The sequence below is a fragment of the Labrus mixtus genome, chromosome 23 (genome assembly GCF_963584025.1).
Source record: "Labrus mixtus chromosome 23, fLabMix1.1, whole genome shotgun sequence".
Classification (NCBI taxonomy): domain Eukaryota; kingdom Metazoa; phylum Chordata; class Actinopteri; order Labriformes; family Labridae; genus Labrus; species Labrus mixtus.
This window is the reverse complement of record NC_083634.1, coordinates 5,088,430-5,101,650: the sequence shown is the minus strand read 5'-3', so window position 1 is coordinate 5,101,650 and position 13,221 is coordinate 5,088,430. Positions and strand designations below refer to the sequence as shown.

The window sequence follows — 13,221 nt, the reverse complement described above, 5'->3', positions numbered from 1 at the left end:
GCTTCTCTGTGTTTGTCTGCAGGCAGAGTGACTAACTGCTGATGTGACGTCAAACATCCATTTTACTGTGTGTGTGTGTGTGTGTGTGTGTGTGTGTGTGTGTGTGTGTGTGTGTGTGTGCGTGTCAGACGGAGGGCTCACTTCAGTTTGTCTTAAATGAGTCACAAACTTAACCCTCCATCAACAAAAAAGACGAGGAAACATTTTGGCTTGAATAATTAAATTATTTATTAATACATTAATAAGGTGCTGCTTGATGAAAGACGCCTTTAAAAGGAAGAATGTGCAACTTTTTGATCCAGTAGATGTCGCCCTTGAGCACCAGCATGAAACCAAAACAAACTGCTGTTTGGCCACACCTCCATACTGAAGCCTCCGCTCTCCTCCAGAGACACACCTCCAACCCCCCTCCACTCACATTCACATAAAGGAATTATGAATAAGAACGCACCGTAATTAAGCACCATTAATAGTAAGCCGTGGATAAAATTGTCCTTTGCTCGAGCTGCAATCACCTGTGTCCTGAATTGTTTTGTTAGCATGCTAATGTTAGCGCTCTTTAGTTAGCTCGTAGCTTCCCTTTTCACATACATTGACACGGAATGACCGTGATCAAAAAATTATTACGTGACATCAAAATAAGCAGTGAGTATGTTCTTCTTCTTTTCTCCAGTCCTTGACTTAAGACCCTGATACACCAAGCAGACGGCAAAGAACTAGTGGCGACGAAGGTCGCCTGTGGCGTCGCCTCACGTCTTGGCCAAAAAGTTGCACTTGAACACACCGCAAAGACTACAGGCAACGGACAACCACCATGTACGTTCTGCGGAAATAACTCTCCATGCCAGCAGGCGGCAGTAGTCTGTAATCGTCATTCCAAAAAGGGGAAACCGGAAGAAGACGTGGATAAATTAACCGTTGTTGTGATACGAGAAGACAATTTTCTCACCGCTGTCGCTCAACACTCTACAACACTAATAAAGGAACTTCTAATGGAGAATCATGTCTGATAGAAAGTTGAAAATGGCGCTGGCGTTGTCAGCCCTTGGTCTTTTATTAGTGGAACAAGAATAGAAGAGGCGCTTCCGTATTTCTTCTCGTGCACTAGCTCACCTGTTTCGCTTAGCTGAACAGCCAATCAGAGAGATTCCTACCCCCAACCTCGCCGGCGACGGATCACGCCAATTCAAAATGTGGAATCAGCCAAAAAAAGGCCAACTGGGGCAGACGGGTAGCGACGGAGCTGGACACACTTCAAAAAGTAGGGGGGCGACTGCTCACAGACGGACCAACGCCGATGGTCTCCTTGGTGTGTCAGGGCCATAAAACAGCTTTTAAACTCAAGGGGAGGAGCTGGCCGTCCCGTCCATGTAAACACGGCTCTGACAACAACACAGCCAGCGGGACTCAAGCTTCTCACTCATTGTAGACAGTCATGACTCAGAGACACATTTACACAGGAGAGACTGGATTTATCATTTGCGTAACATGTTGCACATTCTTCCTTTAAATAAATTGTATTATTATTAGCAGTTAATTAAATTTTCTGTTTCGTATAAAGTATAATGATTAAGATTTAGTTTTAATAGAATCCAAAAGGTGAAGAGATTTCTCTATAAGATCAGGTGAGGAGAAACACTATTTCAACAACATCATTCAAGTCAGAGAGTCGAGACACGTTCATAGAAGAAATCAGGCTGCAGGTGTTTATCACGCTGTGACATGTCTCAGGTAATCGGGTCTTATCGGACTTAATGGTCACCATCTTTGTGTCTGGTCTCCATGCTATGACCAAGGGTGCGTTCGAATTGTCCCTCCTATCTCCTTTCACTATCCACTTTACCTTAACCCTGGGGAAAACGTCATGAGGTTAAGGAAAGATGTTAGGAGAATTCATAAAGGACTTAGGGAAAGGCGATCTCGTTGCTCTGACAATCCGACCACATTTTCCACTAGGCGACGTCATTAAATGCGACGGGCCGGAGGAGGTTAATGACGTGGGTCTGCCGTGTTGAAACTACAATGTTCCGAAAATGGACTACAAAAAACGCATCTAAAAAACTTTCCCCTGTGCCTTCATACCAGTGAAATAATCCTTAATACCACAAGGTTGGGATTGAAATAAATTAATATAGGCTACCAGGCTACAAGTAAGAAAAGTGAAACCATCAGCTTCCTGTCCACCATAAATCAACATAAATATGATTGTATGAAATGAATTGTTACATTTATGTAAGATATAACCTACACATAATGTTTTCAGCATACAAATGTACAACTGCACAAAGCATTCTTAAGTGAATGAAATATGTTGAATAAAACATCATCTGATAAAAATGTCTCTTATCTTTTTATCCCTTATGTGAGCTGAGCCCCTTTACAGTCATCGTTAATGTTCGTGAACGGTCGGATGTGTGACTCGCTCTAAATGTTGCGGCCGCAAAGAATTGTGGGCCGTCATATCTCATCTCCTTTCGTAAAGGATGGTCCGGTGTATCCTATGCTAAAGGAGGTTATAAAGGAAACACTGACCCACCTTTCCTTAACTTTTAGAGAATTCGAACGGCTCTTATCATGGCCGCCACTTAAATGCTTCTGGGGTTAAGGTCAAGTGGATAGTGAAAGGAGATAGGAGGGACAATTCGAACACACCCCAAACACCTTTGCTCAGAATCCATTCATGTTCCTTTGACCACACCTACAACCTCCAGACGGCCAATCACAGCCTGTTGTCTGAAACGAGCCTCCTCTGACGTCATGAACAGTGTGTGTGTGTGTGTGTGTGTGTGTGTGTGTGTGTGTGTGTGTGTGTGTGTGTGTGTGTTCATTGTCAGTGCAGACTGTGCGGCTCGATGGAAAAATGTCTCAGTCAAAGGAACAGACGGAGCTGTCAATCACTCTGTCACCTTCCTGCCTGCTCTGACATTGACACAGAGGACAATGAGTTTGCAGTACAGACATACACAGACGCCATGCAGGAATATAACATAAATGAAGGTGCAGATTATTTTTTACGTGCAGTCAGAGGGACTATAAGCTGGTTTGAAACACATCAGAGACAGGTCACAGACAATCACACGTTGAACCAAACTCCTCCAACAGAGGATCTTAGCAGAACATCTGACTGCTTTGTTCGATTAGCAGTTTAATACGTCGAGACAGCTCGCTACAATAACTCAAAACAGGGATTTCTGAAGCCAGAAAAGGTTTGCATGTATGCGGTGCACATATGACCACGCACATTGATCTAAAATGGTTTGTCCTGCAGGGGGCGCTGTACACCAGGGCTCCATTTGTGCAGTAATAATGAGGGGAAAAATGGAAAGATTGTGGAATAGATCGGCCAAAAATGTTTGATCATAATGTATACAGAGTATGATATGACTTACTCTGACTCTGGGGAAAGATGTCAGGAGAGAAGAAATCACTGCATCACTCTTATGCAGTTATTTAACAGAGATTGAAGAGATACCCGACACGTGCTCTCCCCCCTCTGGGTCACCTCTCTGCAGCACCATCTGGTCAAAGGTCAAACCTCCGCAGCTCCTTAGAATCAGCTGTTATCTCTGCAGCAGCAGCACCACCTAGTGGTCGTTTTAGTTAACTGCATCCAGACATCCAACATCAAGATGACAGTTTCACTCTAATTGAGTTTAATAAACTTCAGATAAATCATCTCAGACTATTTAAGTTCTAACAGATATTTATTTGAACTTTCTTTAAAGAATAACATATTAGAGAGTTTGATTATTTGTCTTTGATGATTTTAAAGGTGAGTTCAGATCCAACACAATGTCTGTAACGCGGTAATAAACCAAATAAACTTTGAAGCTTTTATAATAAACTGAATGCTTCAACCCAAAATTACTTAAAGTCTAAGAAAACTCCAAATTCATAATCTTTCTTTGCACGTCTGCAGGTTTTATTGAATGTAACACCAAACCAGATGTTTTCAGAAGGTTGGTTGAAACAGAAGCTGGATGCTGATTGGTTGATATCTTCTCTCTGAAGGGTCCCAGGTTTGGTCACAAATGAATCGGCAGTCCTTCCCCATGAAACAGAAAAAATACTTTGATTATGCTAAAAGAAAAAGTTGATGGTCTATAATGAGACATATCTGCATCACATGTTAACGTTGCTCTTTGTGTTACTTTTATAAACTGGGACTTACCTTGACGATGAAAACACAGCTCAGTTTCTCTCTGCAGCTCGTATTGTGGTCGTCGCTCTAAAAATGATCCGCTCTGCAGTTGCCGTTTGTTTCATTGTCGTCGCGGTAACCCTGGATGTCCTGCAGGAACGATGAGTCTGTAAAACAAACACAGAGTCCAACAGAGAGAGTGAGATGCATGGTCTCTGGATTATTCCTGAAGTTATATTGTCATTGTCGTTACCTCTGTCTGCTCCTCCTGCAGGTCGGATCTCAACACTTCTTCTTCATGGAAACTCTGAATGTTCTGCACCTGCTGTCCTCGGATCCTATTGGATCGTCGTCACCTGCAGTGAAGGGCAGCAGCTGAGGAGATGGAGTCAGAGAAGAGAACAAAAGAATAGTCAGTATAACATGTATCTTTAATATGATTGGATAATGAATTTGTGTCCCTGTCTTTATAAAAACACTCGATGAGAAGCTGACACTCACCTCGACTGGTCCTCTGATCCTACAGGCGGCCGAGTAGGACAAGAGGAGAGACACAAGATGGTTAGTAAGATGAATAATAATACCACGAGGATGAAGACAGATTAATGTGATTAAAAATGTGATAATAATGAATCAAGGTCACATTCACCTTCGTCTTCTTCCTTCTTCGTCCTCGAGCTGTGAAGTGAAGAGGCTGAGTTTGACATAAAGGTGAGTCAACAGCCTCTTAAGAGTCAGTTGAAAAAGTTAAATTAAGTTCACAACAAAGCGAAGGTTTGTATTTGAAGGAGGATGATTATCATCCAATCACAGTAACAGCCTCATAAATCAGACACAGATCGGAACTCCATCGGTCTAAAAGTAAAAAAATCCAAAGCCGTCTTTGTTTGAGGATTAAAACAAGGCAGAGTTCACACCCTAAACACGAGGTCTAGAGACGGTTAACGACACTGGAGTCTTTTCTCTGTCAGACGCTCGTACGTACCTTTTTCACAGCAGCTCATGTGTTAGAGAGAGAGAGAGAGAGATATAAAAGGTTAGTAAGACAGATAAATCATCTTAGTAAATTAATATGATTTAACATGTAAGAAGCAGGTTTAGTGTTTGGATCCTGATACCAGTGATGGAAAAGCTGTATCGAAGATCAACCCACGATCTGAAAACTGGTACTTACCTTCCTCGTCCTTAGCGACGAGGAGCAGCTCAAGAGATGGAGTTCGATCAAAGACAAAATGACACACAGAGTGGTTAGCAAGACAGACTTTGAATATTTAAATAAGAGACATTACTGATCCAGAGGCTCATACCTACCTTCTCTTCTTAAACAGTATTTTTTTGGATAAAGAGAGGTAATGTTTTGTAAGAGCGAGTGGCAAGCTCGGGAGTCAAACCAGGGACCAGTGTGTCGAGGACTGTGGTCTCCGTATTTGAGGCGTCTGCTCTACAGACTGAGCTGAACCAGAGCTCCATACTTACCTTTTCTGTCCACACTGCATGACTTAGAGGAGCTCGTCCAATATATCCTCTGTTGATTTGTTAGTTTTTGCAGATTTTTGGTCCGTCTTCTGTCTTCTGTCCACACGTCTACACTGAAGGTTCCTGTCCTGTTGAATGCACGAGGCGTCGACAGCCCTGCCAGACGCAAGAGCTACCTAAGGCATCGCCGCCCCAGCCAGACGCAAAGAGCGGTCCTCAGGATCCAAGAAAAGTCAATCCAGCCCTCGTGCTAAAAAAAGAAAAGTGGTAGTCCAATAAAGACCCGGTGCAAGACGCTACCTGGGATATTGACAGCTCTGCGAGACGCAAAGACTTCCCCTGGGTTAGTCTGCCCAGCCAGACGCAAAGGCAAACATAATAAAAAAGGGTCCGTTGTCCCTGCCATCAAGAAAGAAAGAAATGCTCCTGGTGCAAGATGCTACTCAGGGTTTTAAAGCCCAGCCAGACGCAAAAGCTTCTTTGGGAATCTTCTTTTCTCCTCCTCGTCTTCCTCATCCATGGACTGTGAAAAGTTGCTGCCAGACTCCGCCTCCTCATCATCTTCATCATCTTCATCCATGGACTGTGAATGGTCACTGTAGGGCTCAGACTCCTCGTCTTCATCACGACGCCGATAAAGATGCATTTCAAGGAACTCGATTAGCTTACGAAGCTCAATGAGAGCTTCAGGGTCAACATGAGCGAAAAGAGGGTCAGGGCCAGGCAAAGCAGGGTCAGGGCCAGGCAAAGCAGGGTCAGGGCCAGGCAAAGCAGGGTCAGGCAAAGCGGGGTCAGGCAAAGCAGGGTCAGGGCCAGGCAAAGCAGGGTCAGGCAAAGCGGGGTCAGGCAAAGCAGGGTCAGGGCCAGGCAAAGCAGGGTCAGGCAAAGCGGGGTCAGGGTCAGGGTCAGGGTCAGGCAAAGCGGGGTCAGGCAAAGCGGGGTCAGGCAAAGCAGGGTCAGGCAAAGCGGGGTCAGGGTCAGCACGAGCAAAAAGAGGGCCACCACTAGCAAAAGGAGGAGTGGGTTGAGGGTAAGGTTCAGCAGCAGCAATAGGCGGATCAGGGTTAGGCAGAGCAGGGTCGGGGTCAAGGTGAGGGAAAACGAGGTCAGGGTGAGGAAGAGCAGGATCAGCATGAGCAGAGCTAAGATCAGCCCGAGGGAAGGAGGGAGAGAAAGCTGGATGGTGAGCACAAGGATGAGCAGGAGGATAGAGGTGAGGAGGAGCAGGAGGATAGAGGTGAGGAGGAGCAAGAGGATAGAGGTGAGGATGAGCAGGAGGATAGAGGTGAGGAGGAGCAGGAGGATAGAGGTGAGGAGGAGCAGGAGGATAGAGGTGAGGAGGAGCAGGAGGATAGAGGTGAGGAGGAGCAGGAGGATAGAGGTGAGGAGGAGCAAGAGGATAGAGGTGAGGATGAGCAGGAGGATAGAGGTGAGGAGGAGCAGGAGGATAGAGGTGAGGATGAGCAGGAGGATAGAGGTGAGGAGGAGCAGGAGGATAGAGGTGAGGATGAGCAGGAGGATAGAGGTGAGGAGGAGCAGGAGGATAGAGGTGAGGAGGAGCAAGAGGATAGAGGTGAGGATGAGCAGGAGGATACAGGTGAGGATGAGCAGGAGGATAGAGGTGAGGATGAGCAGGAGGATAGAGGTGAGGATGAGCAGGAGGATACAGGTGAGGATGAGCAGGAGGATACAGGTGAGGATGAGCAGGAGGATACAGGTGAGGATGAGCAGGAGGATAAGCAAAGGGATAAGCAGGAAGAGCGACAGGAGGCGCAGCAAGAACAGCAGCAGCAGGAGGAGCTGCTGAAGGAGTATCTTCAGGAGTAGGAGTAGGAGCTCCAGCAGAAGCAGCAGGCTGATCTGCACCACCTGAGGAAGGACAAACATCAAAAAGTTAAAATTTGTATTTCCATTAAACAGACAGAAACATTAGGCTTACAGATCTAATTGATCAATTTTACTCGTTTTCCCATAACTACACTCAATTAACCAGATGGATTACAAAAAAGAGTGGGCTATGAGTCCATCAAATAAAAAACAGCAGTGAAGAGACATAAGAAACATCTAGTACATCAATCAGATAAATAAAACAATGACAATGTATTTTCACCTTCATCAAATATAATCAGAACATCCTCTCACATTACATCATGTTTGACCCCACGCTTCTCTCTGATGGGACACTGTGGAGTTTCTAACAGGAGCCCACTTACCTTTAGTTTGCAATAAGCTATAAGCTGTGGTAAAAAGTTCCCAGATGTGCCACAGAGCTCCCAGCGTCATTACGCATGCCCAAACGAGAGTGCCTTTATAAACTCTAGCGCGAGAAAGAACCACTAAATACACAGGTGTGAACTTCCTGTCAGGATAAACATGTTCTCTTACAGATAACGCGTGTGGAGGAGAGAGGAGCAGACACATCATGTTGGGAGGAGACGGAGCGTTTCAGACTGTCTGAACACAACATGACTGAGGAGAAAACATTCCTCAATCATCTCTGAATATATTTTAAAATTACTTATTAATACATCTGTGACGAAACTTCAACAACCAGGCTTTTTAAATGAACCCTCCACACACGGAAACGGGCCCTGGCTTGTTTAAGTTCCATCGTCTCCATGGGGAACAAGAAAAATAAGTTTTTGGCATTATGCGAAAAATGGCCTGGTCGCCATCTTTTTCTCCTCAAATTGAGATGATTAATTGATTCATTCAATTTGTACGTACTGCATACTGAACTGTGACTATTCAGAAAGGGTCAGGATTTCCAGCATGGAGATCAATGAGACTCAAAAGCCCCCTTCTGAAAAAGACGGGTCATGTCACTCAGACTTCGTCTATTAATATTTACAGTCTATGGTGTGAACTGGACGGACACACAAAACCACCAACAATAGCTCAGTGGATGCAAAGACGTCAACAGGTCTACACAATGGAACAGATGACAAGTCTACAAATGAAGATTTACATTTTTACCTGAAGGTGGAACTGTGTAAATATATATTTTGGTGTCTAAGTGATGCGTGTATTTGAAACAGAACTGTGTTATAGAAAATGTTATCATGTGATCAACCATCTTATTTTAAGTAGCTTTTAATTAATTCTACCACATACTTGAACTCTGATAAAAACTCTTATGTGTGACTCTTATGTCACAGAATGTGGTTTTGTAAAATAAAATAAAATTGAGGTCAAAATATTCCTAATTTATTAATTGTCTATTAGCATGCTAATTAGTAGCATACTGGCTGCTTATTAGTCATTATGAAGTGCTTATTAGTAACTTCCTCTATATGACCATAGTCTATAGCTTGAAGGTCATTAACTATGACTTTACCCTGAATACCCTCCTCATTATACTGCGTAATGATAGAAAGTACGGGCCGACCGATATGAGATGATGATGGATTTTCTTTGATCCTTTTTCAGAGCACATTAATTTTGAGATTTCTGTCAGGACCTAAAGATCTATCGATCTATTCTTTGTAATTCCCTGACATAGACAGAGCTGTCCTCTCTTAACAAATGGTAGGAAGTTAATTGATTAATCAATAATTGGCCAAAGAAGAAGATGACAGTGGGACATCACACTGATGAAAATAAGTTATATGATATATTTTAATGAATTTTTTTCATTTGATACACTTTATTTTTCCCTTTGTTATTCAGAGAAATGCTTCTCTCACACACACAGGCATGAATTACAATCACATGCACAAACAGAACTTCCTCTATATGACCATAGTCTATAACTTAAAGGTCATTAACTATGACTTTACCCTGAATACCCTCCTCATTATACTGCATAATGATAGAAAGTACGGGCCGACCGATATGAGATGATGACGGATTTTCTTCGTTCCTTTTTCAGAGTACATTAATTTTTAATTTCTGTCAGGACCTAAAGACAGTTTCAACCAAAATCTTAAAAAGTGCCTTTAATGTCCCGGCACATGGACAACAAGCCTCTCCTCATGTTTACCTGCTTGGTGCCTCCCTCTTACACAACATCCCCAAATTCCAGAGACAGATGTCAGCTAAAAAGCATTAATGTCACAACATAAATCAGAGCATTGTGTCAAGATGAGTGTACTATCTAACAGCTGTTCATTTACCGTCTCTCCTCCTCATGCAAGCCAGAGATTCACTTTAAAGTAAACAGTCTTCTAAACAAACACAAATCTTATAACATTACACAGTTTTTTAAGAACACAGATTATAACAGATCCAGATTATAATCAATCCTGTATCCCCTTTCCCCCATTGGTAACTGTAAGCAGGTATATCTATTCATGGCAATACAAATTAATGACACACTAACGCTGATATTGATAAGGGTTAAAGTTACAATACACTTTTTAAATAATTATTTATCACACTGAATGCCTTAGTCACTTATTGTAATGCACGTCTCAGATAGAATCATCATCCAACATTGATAACACACATTACTGTGCAGCTAAACACGGGTACATTTCATGTGCAGAGCTTAAAGTTTTCATCGTTTTTCTTCTGAGAACATTTTTCTTCCTTGTGGAAAACTTTCCCATCAGGCTGCTCTTTCCACTTCAGGGTGACTCCACTCAGTCCTTTCTCCTTCAGCCTGTCCTGGAGCTGAAAGATACATATGGAAACAATTTCTAAACATGTTCTTAAATCTGTATTGTTGCTGGGAGCTTGCATTAGTTTCACCTGGCAGGCTAACAGGATAGAAACACAGTCAAACAAACAAACAAACACACAAATGAAGACAGAAATTCCCCCATCACTCACTTGGTCAAGCAATTCAAGTTTACTAAAAAAAGTTTGGAGACTCACCTTTTTCAGTATGTCTGCTTTCACAGCAGGGTCATTCAGATCCACAGTGGAGTCCTCTGGCTTCATCCTGAGCTTTATCACCTGCTGTTTTGCTGTCATGCAGAAATAAAGAAGAAACTGTGCTGTTGAGTTACTGCTTCATTACAATTAATGACAGTGTAGCATAAATTATAATCATCTAATTCTACAATCTCTTTGTTCAAGTGAAAGTCAGTTTATCACTTACATGGAGGGCTGTAGCAAACGAACGGGAGTTTAGTTTCGCAGTCAGACAAAATCCATTTTCCTGATGTTGGCATCTCCGCAGCTCCACAAACCACGCTCATGGAGCCTAATGGAGTTGAACTGCCTTTCCAGTATGTGTATGTGGAGAGACTCCCATTAGACCAGTTAATGTCAGGATCTCTGTACAAACCAATCCATACCACAAGTCTTTTTGGCAGCCAGCTCAGGAACTTCTTGGTGTCATTGAAGTTCCTCACAGTGGCCAGGTCTATGAAGTTCTCCCTGCAGTGCTTCTGAGCATCGGACCAAGACATTCTTTCATTGACAAAGACAAACTCAGGATCCTGTTGTGTCCCTGCAGTTAGAGTTAGAAAAAAAAGGAAATGATTAATCCAAGTAAAATGTTCACTAAACCTCTTTGAAAGAAAGATATGTGAGATATATAATGAATTAAATCATTAAATGACCTTACTATATGATCAGACATTAAGGAAACATGCTATGTTGAAGTGCTGGCTTCTCTGACAACAACGCAGCAGCCAGTATGTCCTCTATCAAAGTTTTGATGGACTGTATATGTTTTAACTAGAAGATTACCGACCCTATTATTACTGTGTGCGTGCACTAAAACTTAATTCCACTCCTTCATAAATCAGCGCCCAAGTTGGGCCAATCAAAGCAAAACAGCCTGGACATGCCCCTTGTTTCTTGCTCTCTTACCTGTGTAACACATAACATAATATCTCTGAGAGCAGAAGTCATCGAACAATGTTCCACTATCTCCAATTACAGCACAGAATTCACGTCCGTAAAAGTTGGGTTCTGCAGGGGACCAGTTCCTATAATCAGCCCCACTCTCTGTGTAGCCGTCTGACCATTTCCACTCGATTTTACTGTACAGGCCGATCCAGACAAAATGTTCATCAAGCAGAGATGGAACTGTGGAGAGAAGTTGATCCATTTCTTCAATGTTTTCAACAGTGGCAAGGTCTGTGTACGTCTCTCTGCAGTAGGTCTGAGCTTCAGTCCAAGTCATAGGCTCAGCTACATAGTGGTACTGAGAGGGAAGGCATGAGGAGATGTTCCAGCCTGTGAGGAGAACACACATACAGTAAAGAGTAAATAAACAGGTGCTTTGCTGCACCTAGGCCTGCGCGACAAAAAAACAGAGTAAAGTGCTCTGTTAACTGTGCCGAAGACAAGTGCAGCTAAAACGGTGACACCACAAACCTGACCCGTTATAACACACCGAAGGAAAGAAATGACCAAACGTCCCAAACGAGTGTTAGTGTGGACCGTATTGTAAATAATATAAACAGTCTATGGTGTGGACCCTCAGTAAGCAGCAGGCCAGTAAGTGCGACTCCCCAGCAGCAAACTGTCGTATCAGTATTTCCAGCTCCCCGACAATAAAGAATAATTAAACCATAATTAACCATCTGGTTTCTTCAACTTTCAAATCAGATTTTAAATTTGAAAGAAATAATGATTGACAATTATCGTGATAATTATCGATATCGACTGATATGACATTTTTTATCGTGATAAAATTATTAACTATTAATGTGCAAAGTCTCTGTTTATGTGGAGATGCACCTGTCGAACAAAATTAAAAATAATATGTACACTGCCTTCTATTATATTATTCTATTTTATATATTGCTTTTTATTGAATTTTTAAGGTTAACATTTTTTTCAGACCAACCAATATAATCATAAAGACAACCCCTTAAAACACTTGATTACTGAAGACATTGTGGATTGTAACAAAATAAGCAGTTATAATTAAACAGAGTTTACTGACCTGAGAGACACAAGAGACCCAGCCAGAACTTCTCCATCGTGGTGCTCTGTGAACTGAATACGACAACAGTCTCTACTTATATCACTGACACTGATATGCAAATCTAAAGAAATTCAACACCAGCTCCTCATCCCAGCTGTGGACACAGGATTTTTCCTGCATAGAGAATTCTTTGACCCAAGTACCCAAAGAGGTTTTACCCAGCGCCAAAGGACAATCACGAGCACCAAAAGAAAAAAAAGACGATTCAAATTGCAAATCAAATCCTCTCTGAATGTGTGTTCAAAATATCAATACATCAAACGACTGTTGAACAAGCAGAACATAAACTTAAATACAACGTCTCTGACTTCTAGTAGTCATCTCCCCTCTCATCCATTTATGTGGCTTGTACTAGATAGCAGCTGATTGACTGTTCGTTTCTTTTGACTGGTTCCGGACGCTCCGCTGACACCCACAAGCTCTAAATGCGGCTTGATTTTCCGTTTGGCGAGTTAACTTCAACGAGCAATCCACTTCATGGCGGTAAATATTTATCCCAACAGTCATGTTAAAACTAAACTAAACCGCGTATGATGTAGCTGCGGCTTCTTGTCCCTGCTCCTCTGCTGTCTGCAGACGGGTCATCGCGGGGGCACGCTGAGACGATAGACACACCAACATACATGGCTGCAAACACACACCGGAACGCCAACCACCACGCGCACCTGTTTACTTGTAGTGCAACTGTGCAACGGAACACTGTATATCCGCTATC

The 13,221-nt window shown here is 42.7% G+C and overlaps 2 protein-coding genes and 1 long non-coding RNA gene across 3 annotated transcripts; all 3 read right to left on the bottom strand.

The window, feature by feature from the left end:
* Positions 1-4,172: 4,172 nt before the first annotated feature.
* On the bottom strand, positions 4,173-4,989 carry LOC132958841 (uncharacterized). The gene is made up of 3 exons (XR_009666843.1): positions 4,643-4,989; positions 4,395-4,516; positions 4,173-4,308 (listed from the first exon to the last, which is right to left on the bottom strand). It is a non-coding gene; the product is annotated as an uncharacterized LOC132958841 (long non-coding RNA).
* A 4,974-nt stretch (positions 4,990-9,963) lies between these two features.
* LOC132958603 (putative C-type lectin domain family 20 member A) lies at positions 9,964-11,007 on the bottom strand. The gene is made up of 3 exons (XM_061031550.1): positions 10,662-11,007; positions 10,436-10,527; positions 9,964-10,231 (listed from the first exon to the last, which is right to left on the bottom strand). The coding sequence occupies exons 1-3, from the start codon at positions 10,972-10,974 to the stop codon at positions 10,094-10,096; spliced, it is 543 nt and encodes a 180-aa protein (XP_060887533.1). The 5' UTR covers positions 10,975-11,007; the 3' UTR covers positions 9,964-10,093.
* Positions 11,008-11,333: 326 nt separating this feature from the next.
* Positions 11,334-12,592, bottom strand: LOC132958906 (L-selectin-like). The gene is made up of 2 exons (XM_061031988.1): positions 12,465-12,592; positions 11,334-11,749 (listed from the first exon to the last, which is right to left on the bottom strand). Exons 1-2 carry the CDS (start codon positions 12,499-12,501, stop codon positions 11,334-11,336), a joined length of 453 nt encoding a protein of 150 aa, XP_060887971.1. The 5' UTR covers positions 12,502-12,592.
* Between the last annotated feature and the right edge of the window lie 629 nt (positions 12,593-13,221).